This window comes from Orbicella franksi, chromosome 12, assembly GCF_964199315.1.
Source record: "Orbicella franksi chromosome 12, jaOrbFran1.1, whole genome shotgun sequence".
NCBI lineage: Eukaryota > Metazoa > Cnidaria > Anthozoa > Scleractinia > Merulinidae > Orbicella > Orbicella franksi.
In genome coordinates, this window is record NC_138156.1 from 11,777,484 (window position 1) to 11,798,727 (window position 21,244).

Sequence of the window (21,244 nt, forward strand, 5' to 3'; positions counted from 1 at the left end):
GACGTGTATTTCACTCGTGGAAGTCTATCGATTTAACCAGTGCTTGGGTAAGAGATTCTTGCTAAAATCAAGTTTCTTTTCTCTAGTCATTTCTCGCACGTTTAGAGATGCGCCACACTCAAGGTTTTGGAGTCAGGATCTCAAACTATGCTTACTTAACTTTTTGAAGATGCTAGATTTAGCCCTTTCCCAAATCTACACACGTGTATTTTACTTGTGGTAGTCTGTCGCTTTGGACAATGCTTGGGCTGAAGATTTCCGCCCATTTATAAGTTTTTTTTTCTCGCGTGTTTTTGCGCGTGTAGAGATGCGCCAAACTCGTGATTTCGGTGTCGGTATCTCAAACTATGCTAACTAGACTATTTTAAGAGGCTAGATTTGGCCCTTTGTCAAATCTACACACTTGTATTTCACTTGTGGAAGTCTATCGATTTGGACAGTGTTGAGGCTGGAGAGTCGTCAATATTAACTTTCTTTTTTCCAGTAAGTTCTCGCGCGTTTAGAGATGCTTGACACTCGCATTTTAGGTACGGGGATCCCAACCAATGCTTATCTAACTTTTTAAACCTGCTACTCTTAGCCCTCCCCCAAATCTACACACGTGTATTTCAATTCTGGAAGTCTATCGATCTGGACAGTGCTTGGGTAAGAGATTCTTGCCAATATCAACTTTGTTTTCTCTAGTGAGGTCTTGCGCGTTAACAATTGCGTCACACTCGCGGTTTTGGTATCGTGATCTAAAAGTATGCTTACTTGACTTTTTAAAGACGCTAGATTTTGCCCTTTTTCAAATCTACACACGTGTATTTTACTTGCAGTAGTATATCGCTTTGAAGAATGCTTGGGTTTGAGATTCTTGCCTATTTATCCTTTTTTTTTTCCTTCGTGTGTTTTCGGGCGTTTAGAGATGCACCAAACTCGCTATTTCGGTGTACTGGACTTTTTAAAACTGGTAGATTTAGCCCTCTCTCAAATCTACAAACGTGTATTTCATTTGTAAAAGTGAATCGATTTGGACAGTGTTTAGGTTGGAGATTCTCGCCCATATTAACTTTCTTTTTTCTAGTAAGTTCTCCCGCGTTTAGAGATGCGCCACACTCGCGTTTTAGGTGCAAGGATCCCAACCAATGTTTACCTAAGTTTTAAAGATGCTATTTTCAACCCTCCCCCAAATCTACACACATGTGTTTTACTTTTTGAAAGTCTATCTATTTAGACAGTGTTTGGGTTACAGATTTCCGCACATATCAACTTTCTTTCCCTCGTAAGTCCTCGCACTTTTAGAGATGAGGCACAATCGCGTTTTAGGCGCGGGGATCCCAACCAATGCTTATCTAAGTTTTAAAGATGCTATTTTTAGCCCTTCCCCAAATCTACACACATTTGTTTTACTTCTGCAAGTCCATCGAATTGGACAGTGTTTGGGTTAGAGATTCCCGCACATATTAACTTTTTTTTCTCTCATAATTTCTCCCACGTTTAGAGATGCGGCACACTCTCGTTTTAGGTGCAAGGATCCCAACCAATGCTTACCTAAGTTTTAAAGATGTAATTTTTAGCCCTCCCCCAAATTTTCACACAGGTGTTATACTTCTGGAAGTCTATCGATCGGACAGTGTTTGGGTTAGAGATTCCCGCACATATCAACTTTCTTTTCTTTCGTAGGTTCCCGCACGTTAAGAGATGCGGCACACTCGCGTTTTAGGTAAAAGGTTCCGAACCAATGCTTACCTAAGTTTTAAAGATGTTATTTTTAACCCTCCCCCAAATCTACACACATTTGTTTTACTTCTGGACGTCCATCGATTTGGACAGTATTTGGGTTAGAGATTCCCGCACGTATTAACTTTTTTTTCTCTCGTAAGTTCTCGCACTTTTAGAGATGCGGCACAATCGCATTTTAGGTGCAAGGATCTAGACCAACGCTTAGCTAAGTTGTAAAGATGCTATTTGTAGCCCTCTCCCAAATCTACACACATTTGTTTTACTTCTGGAAGTCTATCGATTTGGACAGTCTTTGGGTTAGAGATTCCCGCACATATCAACTTTCTTTTCTCTCGTAAGTTCTCGCAAGGTCTAGAGATGTGGCACACTCGCGTTTTAGGTGCAAGGATCTCAAGTAATGCTTACCTAAGTTTTAAAGATGCTATATTTAGCCCTCCCCCAAATCTACACACATTTGTTTTACTTCTGGAAGTCTATCGATTTGGACAGTGTTTGGGTTAGAGATTCTCGCACATATCAACTTTCTATTCTCTTGTAAGTTCCCGCGCGTTTAGAGATGCTGCACACTCGCGTTTTAGGTGCAAGGATCCCAACCAATGCTTACCTAAGTTTTAAAGATGCTCTTTTTAGACCTTCCCCAAGTCTACACGCATTTGTTTTACTTCTGGAAGTCTATCGATTTAGAGAATGTTTGGGTTTGAGATTTCAGCGCATTTTAACTTTTTTTTCTGTCATAATTTCGCGCGCGTTTAGAGATTCAGCACACTCGCGCTTTAGGTGCAAGGATTTCAACCAATGCTTACCTAAGGTTTAAAGATGCTATCTTTAGCCCTCCCCCAAATCTACACACGTGTGTTTTGCTTCTGGAAGTCTATCGATTTAAACAGTGTTTGCGTTAGAGACTCCCGCACATATTAACTTTTTTTTTCTCGTAGGTTCTCGCGCGTTTGGAGATGCGGCACCCTCGCGTTTTAGGTGCCAGGATCCCAACCAATGCTTACCTAAGTTTTCAAGATGCTATTTTTAGCCCTTCCCAAAATCTACACACATTTGTTCTACTTCTGGAAGTCTACTGATTTGGACAGTGTTTGGGTTAGAGATTCTCGAACATATCAACGTTCTCTTCTCTCGTAAGTTCTCGCATGTTTAGAGATGCGGCACACTCGCGTTTTAGGTGCAAGGATCCCAAGCAATGCTTACCTAAGTTTTAAATATGCTATATTAAGCCCTCTTCCAAATCTACACACATGTGTTTTACTTCTGGAAGTCTATCGATTTGGACAGTGCTTGGGTTAGAGATTCCCGCACTTATTAACTTTCTTTTCTCTTGTAATCTCTCGCACGTTTAGAGTTGCGGCACACTCGCGTTTTAGGTTCGAGGATCCCAACCAATGCTTACCTAAGTTTTCAAGATGCTATTTTTAGCCCTTCCCAAAATCTACACACATTTGTTCTACTTCTGGAAGTCTACTGATTTGGACAGTGTTTGGGTTAGAGATTCTCGAACATATCAACGTTCTCTTCTCTCGTAAGTTCTCGCATGTTTAGAGATGCGGCACACTCGCGTTTTAGGTGCAAGGATCCCAAGCAATGCTTACCTAAGTTTTAAATATGCTATATTAAGCCCTCTTCCAAATCTACACACATGTGTTTTACTTCTGGAAGTCTATCGATTTGGACAGTGCTTGGGTTAGAGATTCCCGCACTTATTAACTTTCTTTTCTCTTGTAATCTCTCGCACGTTTAGAGTTGCGGCACACTCGCGTTTTAGGTTCGAGGATCCCAACCAATGCTTACCTAAGTTTTCAAGATGCTATTTTCAGCCCTCCCCTAAATCTACACACATGTGTTTTACTTCTGGAAGTCTTTCGATTTGGACAGTGTTTGGGTTAGAGATTCTCGCACATATCAACTTTCTTTTCACTCATAAGTTCTTGCAACGTTTAGAGATGTGGTACACTCGCGTTTTAGGTTCGAAGATCCCAACCAATGCTCACCTAAGTTTTTAAAGAAGCTATTTTTAGCCCTCTTGCAAATCTACACACATGTGTTTTACTTCTGGAAGTCTATCGATTTGGACAGTGTTTGGGTTAGAGATTCCCGCACACATCAACTTTCTTTCCTCTCGTAAGTTCTTGCAACGTTTAGGGATGCGGCACCCTCGCGTTTTAGGTTAGAGGATCCCAACCAATGCTCACCTAAGTTTTAAAGATGCTATTTCTAGCCCTCCCCCAAATCTACACACATGTGTTTTTCTTCTGAAAGTCTATCGATTTGGACAGTGTTTGGGTCAGAGATTCCCGCACGTATTAACTTTTTTTGTCTCATAATTTCTCGTACGTTTAGAGATGCGCCACACTCGCGGTTTAGGTGCGAGGATCCCAATCAATGCTTACCTAGGTTTTAAAGATGCTATTTTTAGCCCTCATCCAAATCTACACACATGTGTTTTACTTCTGGAAGTCTATCGATTTGGACAGTGCTTCCTTTAGAGACACCCGTACATATTAACTTCTTTTTCTCTCGTAAGTTCTCGCACGTTTATAGATGCGACACACTCGCGTTTTAGGTTCGAGGATCCCAACCAATGCTTACCTAAGTTTTAAAGATGCTATTTTTAGCCCTCTCACATCTACACACATTTTTTTTTACTTCTGGAAGTCTATCGATTTGGACAGTGTTTGCACTAGAGATTCCCGCACATATCAACTTTCTTTTCTCTCGTAAGTTCTCGCACGTTTAGAGATGCGGCACACTCGCGTTTTAGGAGTAAGAATCCCAACTTATGCTTACCTAGGTTTTAAAGACGCTATTTCTAGCCCTCCCCCAAATCTACAGACAGGTGTTTTACTTCTGGAAGTCTATCGATTTAAATAGTGTTTGGGTTAGAGATTCCCCCACATATTACCTTTTTTTCTCTCATAATTTCTCGCACGTTTAGGGATTCGGCACACTCGCGTTTTAGGTGCAAGGATCCAAACCAATGATTAGCTAAGTTTTCAAGATGCTATTTATAGCCCTCCCCCAAATCTACACACATGTGTTATACTTCTGAAAGTCTATCGATTTGGACAGTGTTTGGGTTAGAGATTCCCGCACATATCAACTTTCTTTTCTCTTGTAAGTTCTCGCACGTTTAGAGATGCACCACACTCGCGGTTTAGGCGCGAGGATCCCAACCAATGCTTACCCAAGTTTTAAAGATGCTATTTCTTGCCCTTCTCCAGATCTACACACATGTGTTTTACTTCTGGAAGTCTATCGATTTAAGTGTCATTGTCAGTAAGGACCAGGCAGGGTCCACGGATCGAGGTCGGCCGATTCCGTCCAAACTTTCAGCATTTTTCCTCTATCAGATAAGATAACGACCGGTGGTATTTTTAGTAAGATAAAATAAATTTCATAGAATTTAGACCACCCCCCTAGTTTTTGGTGCTATTTTGGCCACGTGAGACGGGAAATTTGGGTAAACTTCCATGAATGATTTTACGTTTTTCGCATTAGCCTTATTCATTTATACGAACTGTACATACTTCCCAGCCTATAAACAGCTCATGTCTCCAATATAAACGAATTTGGTTAAAAATAACTTACTTTGGAGTGGTTCCAAATATCATCACTTAGAGGCTATCGTAAATAAGAAGAATTTTGGCAATTTTCAAAGCTGGTTTTCTCTAAAGTGCGGCAGTTTATTTCCAGATCAAAACTAGTTTTTATTAGTCTGTCTTAGAGTCTTTACAAATACGCAAACTCTCATTTGGCAAGTTAAAATCCTGTCGCGTAAGCTCTCTCGCGACTTTAACCTAATTTCCTAATTTGCATAATTGTAGTTTTTCCGGGAAAAATTTCCTCTAGATTTGCGACATGTTAGAGGCGTTTATTGGCTTTTTTACTATGACTAAGAGAAAAATATAACTTTTTCAGATAAGTGGCTATACTTCAACCGCGTATTTTGTCATTTGGTGGGTCAAAATCCCCTCCCGTAAGCTTTCTTCAAATTTGACTAATTTGCATGTTGTCGATTTTTCCCCGGAAAACTTCGCGTATTTGTTGATATTACATACAAGCGATGATGACCCTACACCTAATGAAACAAATTTTCTTTAAGTTCTTGTTTTTGAAACTATTGTTGTTTCGATCTTGCAGACGTTGACAGTCCACAAGGAACATGACAGTTCGCGAATCGAATTCTGTCATTTTAATAACCACGGACATGCAAATTAGTATGCCAGACAGACTCAAGATTGTGTTTTGTAAGTTAGTGAACAGTTTTGGAGACTTCCAGAGTTATTTTTTCACTACATGTGATGGGAGGTAAACAAGTTGCCGAAATGACAGTCAATTCGGTGGAAGAGGAAATGTAATTCGAACATTAAGTAACATGGCTGTGCAAATTAGTGAGTCGAAACTTAATACACTGTTACGTAATAGATTCCTGGCTGGGAAAGTGACAAAACGTTACTAAAGCTGAGCAATCCGTGTTTATTGCTGCTGAAATCTTCGTCCTATTTCTTTAAGCACAGCTTTTTCGTCGATGAAGAAAACCCGGATTGGTTTTATCCATGATAGCATTTAAGTATGGCAACGGACAGCTGGCGTTTAGCAATGCGTAAAAATCCTTGCAGTTTTCGTTTTACTGTGTTTACCATAGCATTCATTCAGTTTTCAGTCTTATATTGTTTACAATTTTACAAGTATTTATAAACCCTGTTATGTAAGGGTCCCTGCACTTATCTAAAAGGCCCCAATAGAGAAGATGGGGGTTGAAGCAATGAGATCCTCCCTACTAAAACCATGTGACGTTATTTTTGAAAACATGCGCAACTCTCAGAAAATTTTCAATGGCCTCGACGAAAGTCTTTTTTCTTGACAGCGGTCCACTTGTCGTCAAGTGTAGCTGATTGCAGATTTCTTTCAGAACTGCCAGTTTGAGTGAGTCAAGGTTCTTGTTCTTTACAAGTTCGCAGATATTGCTATCACCCACGATGATTGGATGGCTTGGTTTACCCATATCATCCATCACCAAACTTCTAAGGGTGTCAAGGGCCATTTCCGACTCTGCGGCCTCGATGTCTTCCTCAGGGATTTCCTCCGCATCAATACCCCTATGACGCAGCGCCGCTGTCTGACGTGAAAACAGGCTGCTGATTTGCTGCGCAGTCCTCCACTCTTCGGGCTTAAACGTGAGCTCTCCGTCTTCATTTCTGAGGGTCTTCATCTCCCTCGCTACCTGCACAGGATCGGCCTTGTTTCCAGTTCTTGCACCCTCTTCAAATTTCTTCATCAAGAAGGCCTTGACGTTATCAGTCATTCTGGTGGGTCGTTTTGTTATCTTCAGAGCCCACCCCAATGGTCTAGGGTCATATCCTCTGACAGTGCTGCCACTATCCTCACCTTGCGATGAGGTTGATGGCACATCCGGAGCAAACGTCACCCCCGTCGTAATTCCCGCCCATTTCCTCCTAACGCGGTCATACATGGACTCGCAGTCCACCTCAAGACGGTGCTTGCCCGTGTCCATATGGGTGTCTGCCTCTGCTTGGGTCTTGAACGTGAGGACGCATCCAGTCTCTTGGCAAGAGTAGATCTCGGACTGGTTCCTGACGCTCTCACCCACACTTCCCCTGTGTGTAGCTTGACCAAATGGCTTTATCACCCTTAGCCCAGTATCTCCTTGTGGTGTAACTCCAAGACCACTATAGGGGATGAGGCGTCCAGGGCCGATGTCGTACGCTTTCCACACACGGATGCCACACTCCTCATACTGGAAATTGTTCAACACGCTAATACCTGGTATCTTGCCATCTTTTTTTCTCTCCCTGATCGTGTCCACCTCGACGACCGCTGCTCTGCACCCTTTGATACCACCATTTAATTCTAGTGCTGTTTTCATATCCTCAGCAGTGACGACGTCGTGCCTCTCGTTAACCCAGCGCTTTATGTGTGCCTTCATAGCAGCAGTCTTCCTATCGCAGATGTCCTTACCAGCCTGTGGCTCTGAGAAATCATATCGCACTGGCCTGACACCGGTTCTCACCCCCAATTCTCTAAGACTTAGCAACAGATGCCCATTGTGGTAACATCCAGCGTTATCTGATCGAAGGTAGGCTGTTGTCACAACTGGATACTCCTGTTTGACTTTGTGCAGCAAGTCCTCTATGATTGAAAGAACGGCAAAGCTATTTTGGGAGCAGTTGTTGAAAATGTGTACAAAACACTCGACTTCATGCTTGCTCTCCACTGTTGTTCTCGTGATTACTGCGCTGATATGCCAGCTTCTTCCCCTCTTGCCAAAAAAATCACTCATCTGTTCTCTGTATTGCACAGGCAGAAACTTCATGGCCCAGTCCATTATGACAAGACACGAGTTCTCGTCTAACTTCTGGAGGATATGTTGCTTGGCTTCGTCCTGGTTACTTGACCGTAGCAAGTGAGCCTTCCAAGCCTGTATGTTGCGCACACAATCTGTGTACTCAAACCTCAGCCTACCCCTCTCCTCTTCTGTCATGTCCGCTTTGTCTTGCATCTCTGCCACCTCCCTCAGTACTCCTTCCAGACTCTCACAGCGCTCACATTCGTAGCAGTGTTGGTGATCACATTCGCTCCTAAACTCCCATGCACTACTGTCACTTAGTGCGTGGACCGTGCAGTGATCACCGCAATGTTCACCTCGTCCGATATGTGTCTTGAAATCATTCTTCAAGTACCTTTTTCCATCCTTTAGTAATTTCTGAGTGGCAGTCACGCTGATGCCCTGATCTGCTAAGCCCTCCAACATCAAAAATACCTGGTCAAATGCCTCTGTACCCTCTGCAGTGGTGTTGTCAAGTCCCTGAAGGGATTTCTGCATAGAGGCCGAACACACCTCAATCATTCGGTAGAGAGAACGCTGGCTCGCTGGCTCGAACTCTTGTTCTTTACAATAGTCTAAATATTGTCTGATGATGCGTGAAGGGATGACGGTCCTTATGACCGCTGGTATGATAATCTTCTCTCCCGAGTCAAGCTTGAGAGTTTTTGTCCCGAACGCCACGTCCTGGACAAATTCTGGTCTGGAGATATATTCAATGAAATGATCCACCTTTTCGTGCTCAATTCTTGTACGGAAACTAGAAATTTCGGGGAGTGGTTGGCCCTTTCCGGCTTCTGTTGCATGCTGGCGAGCTTGATCAATGCGCCATTTGGAGAGCCCAGGGATCATCTCTTGAAGCTCAGCTCTTGAAAAGTCGTCTGCAAAGAGGGAAAGGATCTGCCGCTTTGTTTGCCAATGACCTGCTTGTCCATAGGCCTTGACTAAAATGTCGACAAGACCAGAGTTGGGATCAAAACGCTTGCGCTTGCCTTGGTTGTCTCTGTTTGGATCCAAAAGTGCCTCCGTTTGTAACGCCTTCCAAACCAATTCTTCTTGGCCGGGAGTGATGACAGACAATGAGGTCGCTATAGTCTCTTTAGCTTTGCGGATGTAATATCGCTGCTGGGTGTCAGAGACGTCGTCCCAGGTCGTGTTCAGGGTGGACATTACAGGGCTGTACCGGCCACCTGAGATGCTGTGGACAGCTTCGTTTAATTTCTGCCGTTTGCTGTTTTGTTCCTCCATCTCGTCAACCCATATGCTAATCTCTTCTTCTGGTATCGAGGCTTGGGACGAATGGGACTGCAAAGAGACTGTTTCTGACCCCTCACCAGTGCTTGAGACCTCTGCACACACCGTGGCTGGCATTATGCTCTCCTCACAAACAGTAATGACAGAGAAAGTGGCGGAATCAGACTCCTCGATATCGTCTCCAATCCCCAAGGTGTCTGAGTAAGGATCCTGAAGCGTAATAAAACGGATTAGCAAATTATGAACAAGATTATTAGTAATTCCTCAAAGATCTCCAATACATGTTACTGTGGAAACTCTATATGTGTTTCCTAGCCGATGCCAAAGGGCTTCCTCGCATTTTTGTTCTTGTTGGTGTCTTCAAGCACTGGTCATTATTTAAGAGCGGTTGAATCTTAGTTAGGACTGGGACCAAGTTGCCATTCAGAAACCGTTGTCGACGCGTGATCGGAAAACTCGGATAAACCGCTATCTTTATAACTAGGTCCAAAGCCTCTCGGAAATCGACCACGCCTAAACGATTCAAAACGGACACCTATTGAAGAAAAGACAGGAAAACCAACAAAGATACCTTTTATTCATGTTGCCAGTCGTTATGGATATCAGGGCACCTGTGGGGCACATCAAAAAATCCTCTGATTACTAAGCTATGAATGGGCAATGTGCAGTAGCTTACCTGCTCTCCAGACATGAAACAGCGAGCCTTACGGGATTTGTAGTGTGCTCCGCGGCAGTTGGAACAAACAGCTGTCAATAAAAATGATAATGATAAATAGATTAACAATACTGACCACAATCACCATCACGATCACCATCAACGTGAGTCACCCTTACCGTCACCGTAACCATCGTCATCATGGTCATCGTCATCGTACCCAGCTTAACTAAGGACGGCTGCCCAGTCTTATTAACCCATTAAGGTTATTTCGGGCAGCCATGTACTCTTTTTATTTTAACTTAGTTTTGTTCATTTAATTTCTAGCTGAGTGCAAATAAAGTTGTTGTTGTTGTTGTCAATCTGGTTTGTGCACTTACGCAACACCAAATTAAAGTGCTGTAATTTCCTTTCATGACAGCCAAAGGAAGGAAGGCGAGTGAAATAATGGGCGGTGGGCGTCCCTTGCAGCCCCACCCACCTTCCCATTCCCTCTAGGCCCCCTCCTGGTTCCCCTCCTGGTTCCCCTCCTCCCCATTCTCTCCCATTTGAAGTCATTTTGCAGGCAGGGTGCCTGATTAGCAAATTACCACTTCAGTCCACCTCGAAGCACTACCATAACGCCCCACCCCCTCCCTCCCTTTTTCAGAAAAAGTTATAAGGATACGAGACAATATAACAGAATCGAGCAATGCCTTTGTTTATTTAAACGAGTCGACTAAAAGCTAACAGCTCGTTCAAACACAAAAAACAATGGCATGGGATTACGTCTGGCTTCCTTCCCTTGGCATATTCCAATAAAAATTAAAATTTATGTACTGACCATATGAACAAGCACAAAGTAAAATACGCACCTTCGAAATAAAGTTTTCGTTTGTATTTACCAGTCAAGCCCACCCCGCAATTCTGAGGATTATGGCTGCGGTCTGGCTGCACTCAGTTTGTACTTACCCGAGCCGATGGGAACTGTGGCATGGTGAAATTGATAAATTTCGTCCGACAAGGTGGCGTTTACGCGGCGCGGTTTCATTATAGTTTTCCGCGGTCCTCGATGACTTGGATACGAGCATGTGTTGCTCTTTCTGCCAGCCCAGTCTGTAGTTAATTTTTTTCTATGTCTCGGGCATATTGTCATTGATGTTTTCTCGTCTTCGGTTGCAACAAAGTATCCAGCTCCATTCAGGATCAGGTCAACCTCATTAACGTTTTCGTCTCCGGTTCGCTGTTGCCTTGAGCTCACTCCCAGGCTTAGTAGATGTGCAGTAATGTCTAGCTTACATGCCAACAGGGGTACAATCTGCGACCCCGTGCCCTCCAAACTACAGGCAGAATCAGGAGAACTGAACGAGCAAGTCAAACTAACATTCATATTGCAAACGGCAACATCAGCTAAATTGGATCAGTGTAAAGAATCGACTACAGCTGTCTGCAGATGATAAGATAAGGAATGGAAAATTATCCTTCCTGACGGTGTACTTCTACCAAAAATCAGAACCGCTCAATATTTTAAAGAGTTTGACAAAATGCTCCGGTGCAGTATACTATACAAAGCCACTGTACTAATCTGAAAAAGAAGTGTGTTGCTCTTAGTCTTAAGTACCTGGAATGCGTCGCAAATTAGTCAAACGTGAAATATTTCCGGGAAAAACTATAATTATGCAAATTAGGAAATTAGGTTAAAGTCGTGAGAAAGCTCACGCGACAGGATTTTAATTTGCCAAATGAGAGTTTGCGTATTTTGAAAGACTTTAGGACAGACTAATAAGAAATACTTTTGATCTGGAAATAAACTGCCGCACTTTAGAGAAAACCAGCTTTAAAAATTGCCAAAATTCTTCTTACCCACGATAGCCACGAAGTGATGATATTTGGAAGCGCTCCAAAGTAAGTTATTTTTAGCCAAATTCGTTTATGTTGGAGATATGAGCTGTTTATAGGCTGGGAAGTATTACAGTTCGTGTAAATGAATAAGGCTAATGCGAAAAACGTAAAATCATTCGTGGAAGTTTACCCAAACTTCCCTTCTCACGTGACCAAAATAGCACCAAAAACTAGGGGGGTGGTCTAAATTCTATGAAATTTATTTTATCTTACTAAAAATACCACCGGTCGTTATCTTATCTGATAGGGAAAAATTGCTGAGAGTTTGGAGGGAATCGGCCGACCTCGATCCGTGGACCCTGCCTGGTCCCTAGTGACAATGACACTTAAATAGTGTTTGGGTGAGAGATTCCCCCACATATTACCTTTTTTTTCTCTCATAATTTCTCGCACGTTTAGGGATTCGGTACACTCGCGTTTTAGGTGCAAGGATCCAAACCAATGATTAGCTAAGTTTTCAAGATGCTATTTATAGCCCTCCCCCAAATCTACACACATGTGTTATACTTCTGAAAGTCTATCGATTTGGACAGTGTTTGGGTTAGAGATTCCCGCACATATCAACTTTCTTTTCTCTTGTAAGTTCTCGCACGTTTAGAGATGCACCACACTCGCGGTTTAGGCGCGAGGATCCCAACCAATGCTTACCCAAGTCTTAAAGATGCTATTTCTTGCCCTTCTCCAGATCTACACACATGTGTTTTACTTCTGGAAGTCTATCGATTTAAATAGTGTTTTGGTTAGAGATTCCCCCACATATTATCTTTTTTCTCTCTCATAATTTCTCGCACGTTTAGGGATTCGGCACACTCGCGTTTTAGGTGCAAGGATCCAAACCAATGATTAGCTAAGTTTTCAAGATGCTATTTATAGCCCTCCCCCAAATCTACACACATGTGTTATACTTCTGAAAGTCTATCGATTTGGACAGTGTTTGGGTTAGAGATTCCCGCACATATCAACTTTCTTTTCTCTCGTAAGTTCTCGCAAAGTTTAGAGATACGGCACACTCTTGTTTAAGGTGCGCGAATTCCAACCAATGCTTCCCTAGCTTTTTAAACTTTCTACTTTTAGCCCTCCCCCAAATCTAGACACGTGTATTCAACTTGTGGAAGTCTATCGATTTGAACAGTGCTTGGGTGACAGATTCGCGCCCACAACAACTTTCTTTTTTCTAGTAAGTTCTTGAGCGTTTAGAAATGCGCCACACTCGCGATTTCGATGTCGGGATCTAGTATGCTTATTGGACTCTTTAAAGATGCTAGATTTGGCGCTTTCTCAAATCTATACCCGTGTATTTCACTTGTGCTAGTGTGTCACTTTGAACAAAGCTTGGATCGGAGATTCTCGCCTTTTTATGTTTTTTTTTTTTTTTTCCGCGTGCTTTTGGGCGTTTAGAGATGCGGCACACTCGCTATTTCGGTTTCGGCATCTCAAACTATGCTTACTGGCCTTTTTCAAAATGCTAGCTTTGCCCCTTTCTCAAATCTACACACGTGTATTTTACTTGTGGAAGTCCATCAATTTGGACAGTGTTTAGATTGGAGAATCTCGCCCATATCAACTTTCTTTTCTCTCGTAAGTTCTCGTCCATTTAGAGATGCGGCACATTAGCGTTTTAGGTGCGGGAATCCCAACCAATAGTTACCTAACTACTTAAAGATGCTACTTTAAGCCCTCTCTTAAATCCACACACGTGTGTTTTACTTGTGGAGCTTTATGGATTTGGACAGTGCTTGGGTAAGAGATTCTTACCAATATAAACTTTGTTTTTCCTAGTAAGTTCTCGCGCGTTTAGAGATGCGACACATTCGCGGTTTTGGTGTCAAGATCTCAAACTATGCCTATTGGACTTTTTAAAGGTGCTAGGTTTTGCCTTTTCCCAAATCTACACTCGTGTAGTTTTCTTCTAGTTCTTTTTCGTTTTGGACAATGCTTGAGCTGGAGATTTCCGCCCATTTATAAGTTTTTTTCTCTATCGTGTTTTTGCGCGTTTAGAGATGCGCTACACTCGCGATTTTGCTGTCGGCATGTCAAACTATGCTTACTTGACTTTCTGAAAATGCTAGAATTGGCCTTTTCTCAAATCTACACACGTGTTTCTACCTTGTAAATTCTATCGATTTGGACATTGTTTAGGTTGGAGAATCTTGCCCATATTAACTTTTTTTTCCCGTATGTTCTCGCGCGTTTAGGGATGCGACACTCTCGTCTTTTTGGTGCGGGGATCTCAACCAATGCCTACCTAACTTTTTAAAGATGGTAAGTAGTATAGGACGCTCATATGACCGGTAACCAATCAGGAGCCAAGAAAGACAATAGGCTATTGTTTCGAGAACAATGGACGCTATTGTTTTCCAAATCCAAGAGGGCGCTATTTATTTTCAGCCAATCAGGAGCCGAATTAAGAATTCAAGATGGCGGCGCCCGCGAAAGTCGGCCATGTTGGAAAACAGCCCACCAGCCTCGACGGAGGACTGGGATCGGTCTCACGGATTTCCATGACGACACAAATCACGCTAGGGTCACGCAAAAAATGTCAGGCAACTTCAAAATCGATACTTACAGTGTCCTGTGATCCTAAACGACAGAGGTCCGTCCGGCAAGTGGCTACACTGAGAGACTTGGGTCCGAGTCTAGCCTATATAGGGTGTGGCAAAGCATCATGGGACGATGACCTCATCGGGAACCAATCCGAATGAATTAAAGTACTCACAGTGGTTGGCTTCTCCAGTCCCCCTCTCTTAAGGAGAGCACTAAACCAAACATCACACAATGTCAATTGTCACGAACTTTAATAACAAATCTTTTGCGCTAACATTAAAAGATATGACGTCATTGCCATGTTGATCGAGTAAAAAGACCGGTTTCTATCGTCATCGCACAATGTTTCAAATGAACTTTAATGTCCAAAACGTTTGCGCTAAAATTACAGAAAGCTGGTCATTGTGTCTCAAATCAGATAACACTATGAAAGAAATGCAACAGAAATAATTTGATCTAGCGTAAATGCAATCTTTGACGAGTAGCGAATAATAAGCGAAGACAAAAATATATAGGCTAAAAGGTGAGAAGAAAAAAATTCAGTCTTCGTGGCTGTGGAGTTGAGCGATTGCTAGTTGTGTGACGCTTTGAAGGAGAGGACTATATTTGATGTAAGTGATTTATTTTGGCGCTATTGGAAACCCGCTTAGACAACTATAATTGTTGAATTAGGAGCGATTTGCAGTGTTTGTAAATGAAGTTAAATCTTTACTTCAAGCGCGAAACGTTTGTTTGAAATTCCTTTGATTTTATTCTCAAGGGTTAAAATACAGTCTATCATGATTTCAGCTTCTAAACATGTGCTTTTCGGTTTTAATTTATTCCATGTTTCATCTCTGACTAATTATGTTAATTCTTCAATGGTCACCCAAAATGCCTTTTGTTTGTTCAAGATTCCTTTGAATGATGCTTTTCTCATGGGAACAGTCGAGATCAAGGAGTTTAGATTTTATTGCAAACTGCCATTAGCAATTCATTTTCACTTGAAGCATTTCAATGGTCTTTTTTCTTCTCACCTTTTAGCCTATATATTTTTGTCTTCGCTTATTATTCGCTACTCGTCAAAGATTGCATTTACGCTAGATCAAATTATTTCTGTTGCATTTCTTTCATAGTGTTATCTGATTTGAGACACAATGACCAGCTTTCTGTAATTTTAGCGCAAACGTTTTGGACATTAAAGTTCATTTGAAACATTGTGCGATGACGATAGAAACCGGTCTTTTTACTCGATCAACATGGCAATGACGTCATATCTTTTAATGTTAGCGCAAAAGATTTGTTATTAAAGTTCGTGACAATTGACATTGTGTGATGTTTGGTTTAGTGCTCTCCTTAAGAGAGGGGGACTGGGGAAGCCAACTACTGTGAGTACTTTAATTCATTCTGATTGGTTCCCAATGAGGTCATCGTCCCATGATGCTTTGGAATAGCCTCCCTATAGGCAGACCTCGGACCCAAGTCTCTCAGTCTTCATCATGGCCACTTGCCGGACAGACCTCTGTCGTTTAGGACCACAGGACACTGTAAGTATCGATTTTGAAGTTGCATGACATTTTTTTGCGTGACTCTGGCGTGATTTGTGTCGTCATGGAAATCCGTGAGACCGATCCCAGTCCTCCGTCGAGGCTGGTGGGCTGTTTTCCAACATGGCCGACTTTCGCGGGCGCCGCCATCTTGAATTCTTAATTCGGCTCCTGATTGGCTGAAAATAAATAGCGCCATCTTAGATTTGGAAAACAATAGCGTCCATTGTTCTCGAAACAATAGCCTATTGTCTTTCTCGGCTCCTGATTGGTTACCGGTCATATGAGCGTCCTATACTACTATGGTACTTTTATGTATCAGTCAATTCCAGCAGTGCCCATCCCCCCCCCCCCCGGGCTCACCCCCGGACATTAGCATTTTTTTAAAAAAATGGGCAAATTCCCCGGGGTGGGGACACATAATCTGTCTAAATGCCCCGGGGTGGGGACAAAGAAAGTGGGCAAATGCCCCGCCCCCGGGATCGTCACCTTCCAACACCTCTGCAGTTTTTTAATTGATCAGTTAATAAAACGGTAAGATTTCAAGGACAACAGTACGTGTTAGTTGATTCTGATTATATTTATTTCGTTATATTTGTTTTCAATAGCTTGCTAGAGGATAGCTGGGATTGCGGTGGACGTGCCCCCAGCCGCGAGCAATGATAGGCGCCTGTATTCGCAGGCTACTTTTTCTGTGAAGAATCAAGACATTTTAAATGATGATGCATTGCATTTTAAGCTCGCAAGATCTGTCTTGAAGATCGCATCATTTGAATTCGCAAACCTTAAGTATTTTAACTCTACTTTCATGAATTTAAAAAATGCTAGGCTAGTTTTGAATGCGAAATGCAAAATAGTCGTGTTCACGTCAGTGATTGTCTTGTGATATAAAACAAAATATAGTTCACCTTGTTGCTTATAGTTGTATGCTTACAAGTAATGAAGAAATATCTAAAATTGAGAAAACATACCCTTCAAAACATCTGCAAGTTTCTCTAGTCCCTGACGAACAAGCCATTGTTCAACAAATGCCTCGCCTTTCCCGATGAACTCATCCATGGCACTTTCCAAAACACTTGTGTCGAATGCCCGGGGGTCGCCCCGGGGTATGCAAATGTCCAGCCCCCGGGCCGCGATAAAATTGCGGATGCCCCACCCCCGGGACTGACAACGTGAGCAAATGCCCCACGGTTGCCCGGGGCGGATGGGCACTGCTAGAATTGACTGATGCAATAGCCCTCCTCCAAATCTGCACACGTGTATTTCACTTGTTGAAGTCTATCAATTTGGACATTGCTTGGGTAAAAGATTTTTGCCAATATCAACTTTGTTTTCTCTAGTAAGGTCTCGCGCGTTTAGAGATGCGCCAGAGTCGTAGTTTTGGTGTCGTGATCTCAAACTATGCTTACTGGACTTTTTAAAGATGCTAGATTTGGCCCTTTCCTAAATCTACTTACGTGTATTTCACTTTTGGCAGTCTGTCGCTTTGGATAATGCTTGGGCTGGACATTTCCGCCCATTCATATGTCGGCTCATCAAACTATGCTTACTGGTCTTTTTGAAGATGCTAGATTTGGCTCTTTCTCAAATCTTTACACGTGTGTTTCACTTCTGGAGGTCTATCGATTTAGAAGTGTTTAGGTTGGAGATTCTCGCTCAGATTAACTTTTTTTTTTCTCGTAAGTTCTCGGGCGTTTAGAGCTGCGCCACACTCGCGTTTTAACTGCGGGGATCCCAATCAATGCTTACCTAACTTTTTAAAGATGCTATTTTTAGCCCTCTCCCAAATTTACACAAATGTGTTTTAGTTCTGGTAGTCTATCGATTTGGACAGTGTTTGGGTTGGAGATCTCGCTCATATTAACTTTTTTTGTCGTAAGTTCTCGTGGGTTTAGAGATGCGGCACACTCGCGTTTTAGGTGCGGGGATCCCAACCAATGCTTACTTAACTTTTTAAAAAGGCCTTTTTTTTTGCCCTGCTTCAAATCTTCACACGTGTGTTTTACTTCTGGAAGTCTATCGATTTGGGCAGTGTTTGGGTTCAGATTCTCGCCCCTCGCAACTATCTTTTTTTTCTCGTAAGTTGTCGCGCGTCTAGAGATGCGCCACACTCGCGTTTTAGGTGCGGGAATGCCAACCAATGCTTACCTAACTTTTTAAAGATGCTACTTTTAGCCCTTCCCGAAATCTACACAAACTAGCATTTTTAAAGAGCCCCGTAAGCATAGTTTGGGATCCCCAAACCAAAAACAAGAGTTTGCCGCATCGCTAAACGCACGAGAACACACGAGCGAAAAAAAGATATAAATGGGGGAGAATCTTTAATCCAGGCATTGTCGAAAGCGACAGACTTCCACAAGTGAAATACACGTGTGTAGATCTGGGGGAGGGCTAAAAGTAGCATCTTTAAAAAGTAAGGTAAGCATTGCTTGGGATTCCCGCACCTAAAACGCGAGTGTGGCGCATCTCTAAACGCGCGAGAACTTACGAGAGAAAAGATAGTTGATTTGGGCGAGAATCTCACCCAAGCACTAACCAAATCGACAGAATTCCACAAGTGAAATACACGTGTGCTGATTTTTGAGGGGGCCAAAACTAGCATCTCTAAAAAGTTAGGTAAGCATTGGTTAGGATTACCGCACATAAAACGTGAGTCTGGCGCATCTCTAAACGTGCGAGAACGTACGAGAGAAAAGAAAGTTGATATGGGCGAGAATCTCTCACCCAAGCACTGTCCAAATCGATAGACTTCCACAAGTGAAATACACGTGTGTAGATTTGGGGAAGGGCTAAAAGTAGCATCTTTAAAATGTTAGGTAAGCATTGGTTGGGATTCCCGCACCTAAAACGCGAGTGTGGCGTATCTCTAAACGCGCGAGAACTTACGAGAGAAAAGAAGGTTGATATATATATATATTTTTTTTTCTTTTATTTTAATTTTATAAGAACAGGGCTGTATTTCTCTAAGGCTGTGGGTGTAACTCGTAAAAATACTGAGTTCTTATAAATCGTGTAGAAATTCTTCGTTTCAGTTCAAATTTACATTGCTGGCACATGGGTGGGCACTTTAAATGAAGACCGTGATGTAAGATACCTTAAACTATCTTCACTGTTTATGATACACTGCTACGTTAGTCTGCTTTATAAATATTTAACTGCTATGGTCAAGTTTTTAATTTCAATATAATTAAACGTTTTTTTTTTTAATGCGTTCCTGTTAAAAATCATGCAAAGTTGTCGATTTTAGTAATTTTAATTGGAAGAAAGGGTCCTCTTAGTACCTTCTTGTTACTTGATGAAAATGGTGCGGGGTTTGTTTTACCAGGGCGCTTCATGACACCTCCTTGAATAAACTATACCTTCCCTAGTTGAATCGTCATCAGTCTATCGTACGTTATTCAGGTTATTGATTGAAAAAATAATGATACTATTCAACCCTAGTTCCTCTATTTTCGGGGCATGGGGGGGGGGGGGTGGGCTCACTTCTTTCGGAGGTCGTTACTTACGGACTTTTACGATTCGTTGCGTGTACGAGCCATTGGCCAAGCCATTGGCAGCCGTGCATGGTCACCTAAAGTACTGACAATCTATCTTAGCTCCATGTACTAAGTTTTTCCTCGCGTTTTTTTTTTTTTTTTTTTTTTTTTTGCCCTCGGCTGTGTAATTGTGCGATATATTCTACACAATAACTTCAGTTGCTGAACATGATAATACTGCACGTGGCTCCCACTGCCAACGACATACTCAGACAAGTATTCTCGATCATCTGGGTTTTTATTCCTTAAGATCTGTTTTAGATTGATTAATGAAACGCTCCTTTACGTCCAGACTAGCATCTCGATGCAAGCTCAGAGTTTATTGTGATGGCTTTCATTGGGTAAACAAGACATTTACGTCTGCTCGCCGCGCTCAACAAGCATTCGTAGGCACTTTGGTATCTTTAAGTTCAGTTCGTAGATCTGAACTTGGTTCAGGAGGAGAAGCAGAGGAAGGTTCATGTTGTGTAATTCGTTCATCATTGCGGGATTACTTGATTTATCGGCATTTCCCGGTTTTATCCGCTCACGTTTTTTTTCCTGCCCAAGTCTTTCTTCACGTGTGTTTAGACGTGATCCGATATATAATGACCTTGTTTTGTTCCACATTATTGGCGTCGGTGGAGTCCGCCATCATTTGAAAGCATCGGGGATGACTCGAACGCAGTATTTACTTTTAAAGCACTATTAATATCGTAATTTCATTTTAAAGCTTGTCTCATATTCCATCGGCCCTTTCTGGTTTATTTTCTAGTTAATAACATCGACATGTCACTGAAACAGATTATGACGCCTTCCCTGGCCGCAAGACGAAGAACCCGTGTGAGAGTATGTAAGGAATGCTAAAGAAATTTCTTATCATTTCCCTGCGGTACTTACAGTAGAAGCCCCGTGCGTCCCGTCATGAGAGAAGCCTGAATGATTAAAAATAAAGCTACCTCAATAATCTCACTGCAACGACATGCTAATATGGTAAAAAATTCCAGAGGAAACATACTTTTAAAATCTGTTTTATAGAGTAAAAGTAAGTGCCGTTTAAGAATAGCTAGCAGTAATCATAGATTTAAATCTAAATTTGGTTCATATATAGCACCATTGACCATTGTCTTTTCACACTGACCCGGTCAGTTGAACAATAATACTTTTCTTCATTAAACATTCAATCAAAAATTCCAAAATTGAAAGCTGCGTTGCTTAGGAGCGGCTTTGACGCAATCCGCGGTATCTAATTCCGACCACTCCTGTGGTTTAGTTTCTTCTTCCTAGATGCCTCCAGCTGATTAAATATTCGCTTTCTTTGAATTACAGGTCTAAGCGGTGGAGAGGGAGGTAAACCCACCACTCGAGCTCCAACCACTAAACCTGTAGTCACGACAGTGGCTCCAACAACAGGATGTAAGTGAGCGTGTCAATTTATATGTTTTTTTTTTCTCAGTTCAAATTAATCATTCTCACTGATTTGGGTGCCGAGGATCATCTGATACTCTACACGTTCACAATTATTGCTCGGCATATACTTCACAAAACCACGGCCTTGACTTTCTACAATCCCAGCCACAGCTTCCATTTGTATTGTATCAGCAACCTCTGGGTTCGCCTCTGGGGTAAACGACTATGGCTATACCACACTGATCTATGCATAAGGCTGGCACTCCACGGGTAATTGGCTGAGAGTATACACACGGGTTGTGGCCAAACTGTGTAGTTGTGTGGCGTGACCATGACCATTGCTTTCAGATGGTTTATATGAGCTGATGATTAAGATATTTTTCTC

At 42.2% G+C, this 21,244-nt stretch overlaps 2 protein-coding genes across 2 annotated transcripts in view; one reads left to right on the top strand and one right to left on the bottom strand.

Moving 5' to 3' along the window:
* LOC145462633 (uncharacterized) overlaps positions 1 to 21,244 on the top strand; it is a 45,459-nt gene that overhangs the window by 18,954 nt on the left and 5,261 nt on the right. The window contains exon 13 of the mRNA XM_081446208.1: positions 20,779 to 20,865. Coding sequence (XP_081302334.1) covers positions 20,779 to 20,865 — 87 coding nt within the window. The remainder of the gene's footprint in view (positions 1 to 20,778; positions 20,866 to 21,244) is intronic.
* LOC145463616 (uncharacterized) lies at positions 6,512 to 10,901 on the bottom strand. The gene is made up of 2 exons (XM_081447381.1): positions 10,005 to 10,901; positions 6,512 to 9,538 (listed from the first exon to the last, which is right to left on the bottom strand). Exons 1-2 carry the CDS (start codon positions 10,017 to 10,019, stop codon positions 6,512 to 6,514), a joined length of 3,042 nt encoding a protein of 1,013 aa, XP_081303507.1. The 5' UTR covers positions 10,020 to 10,901.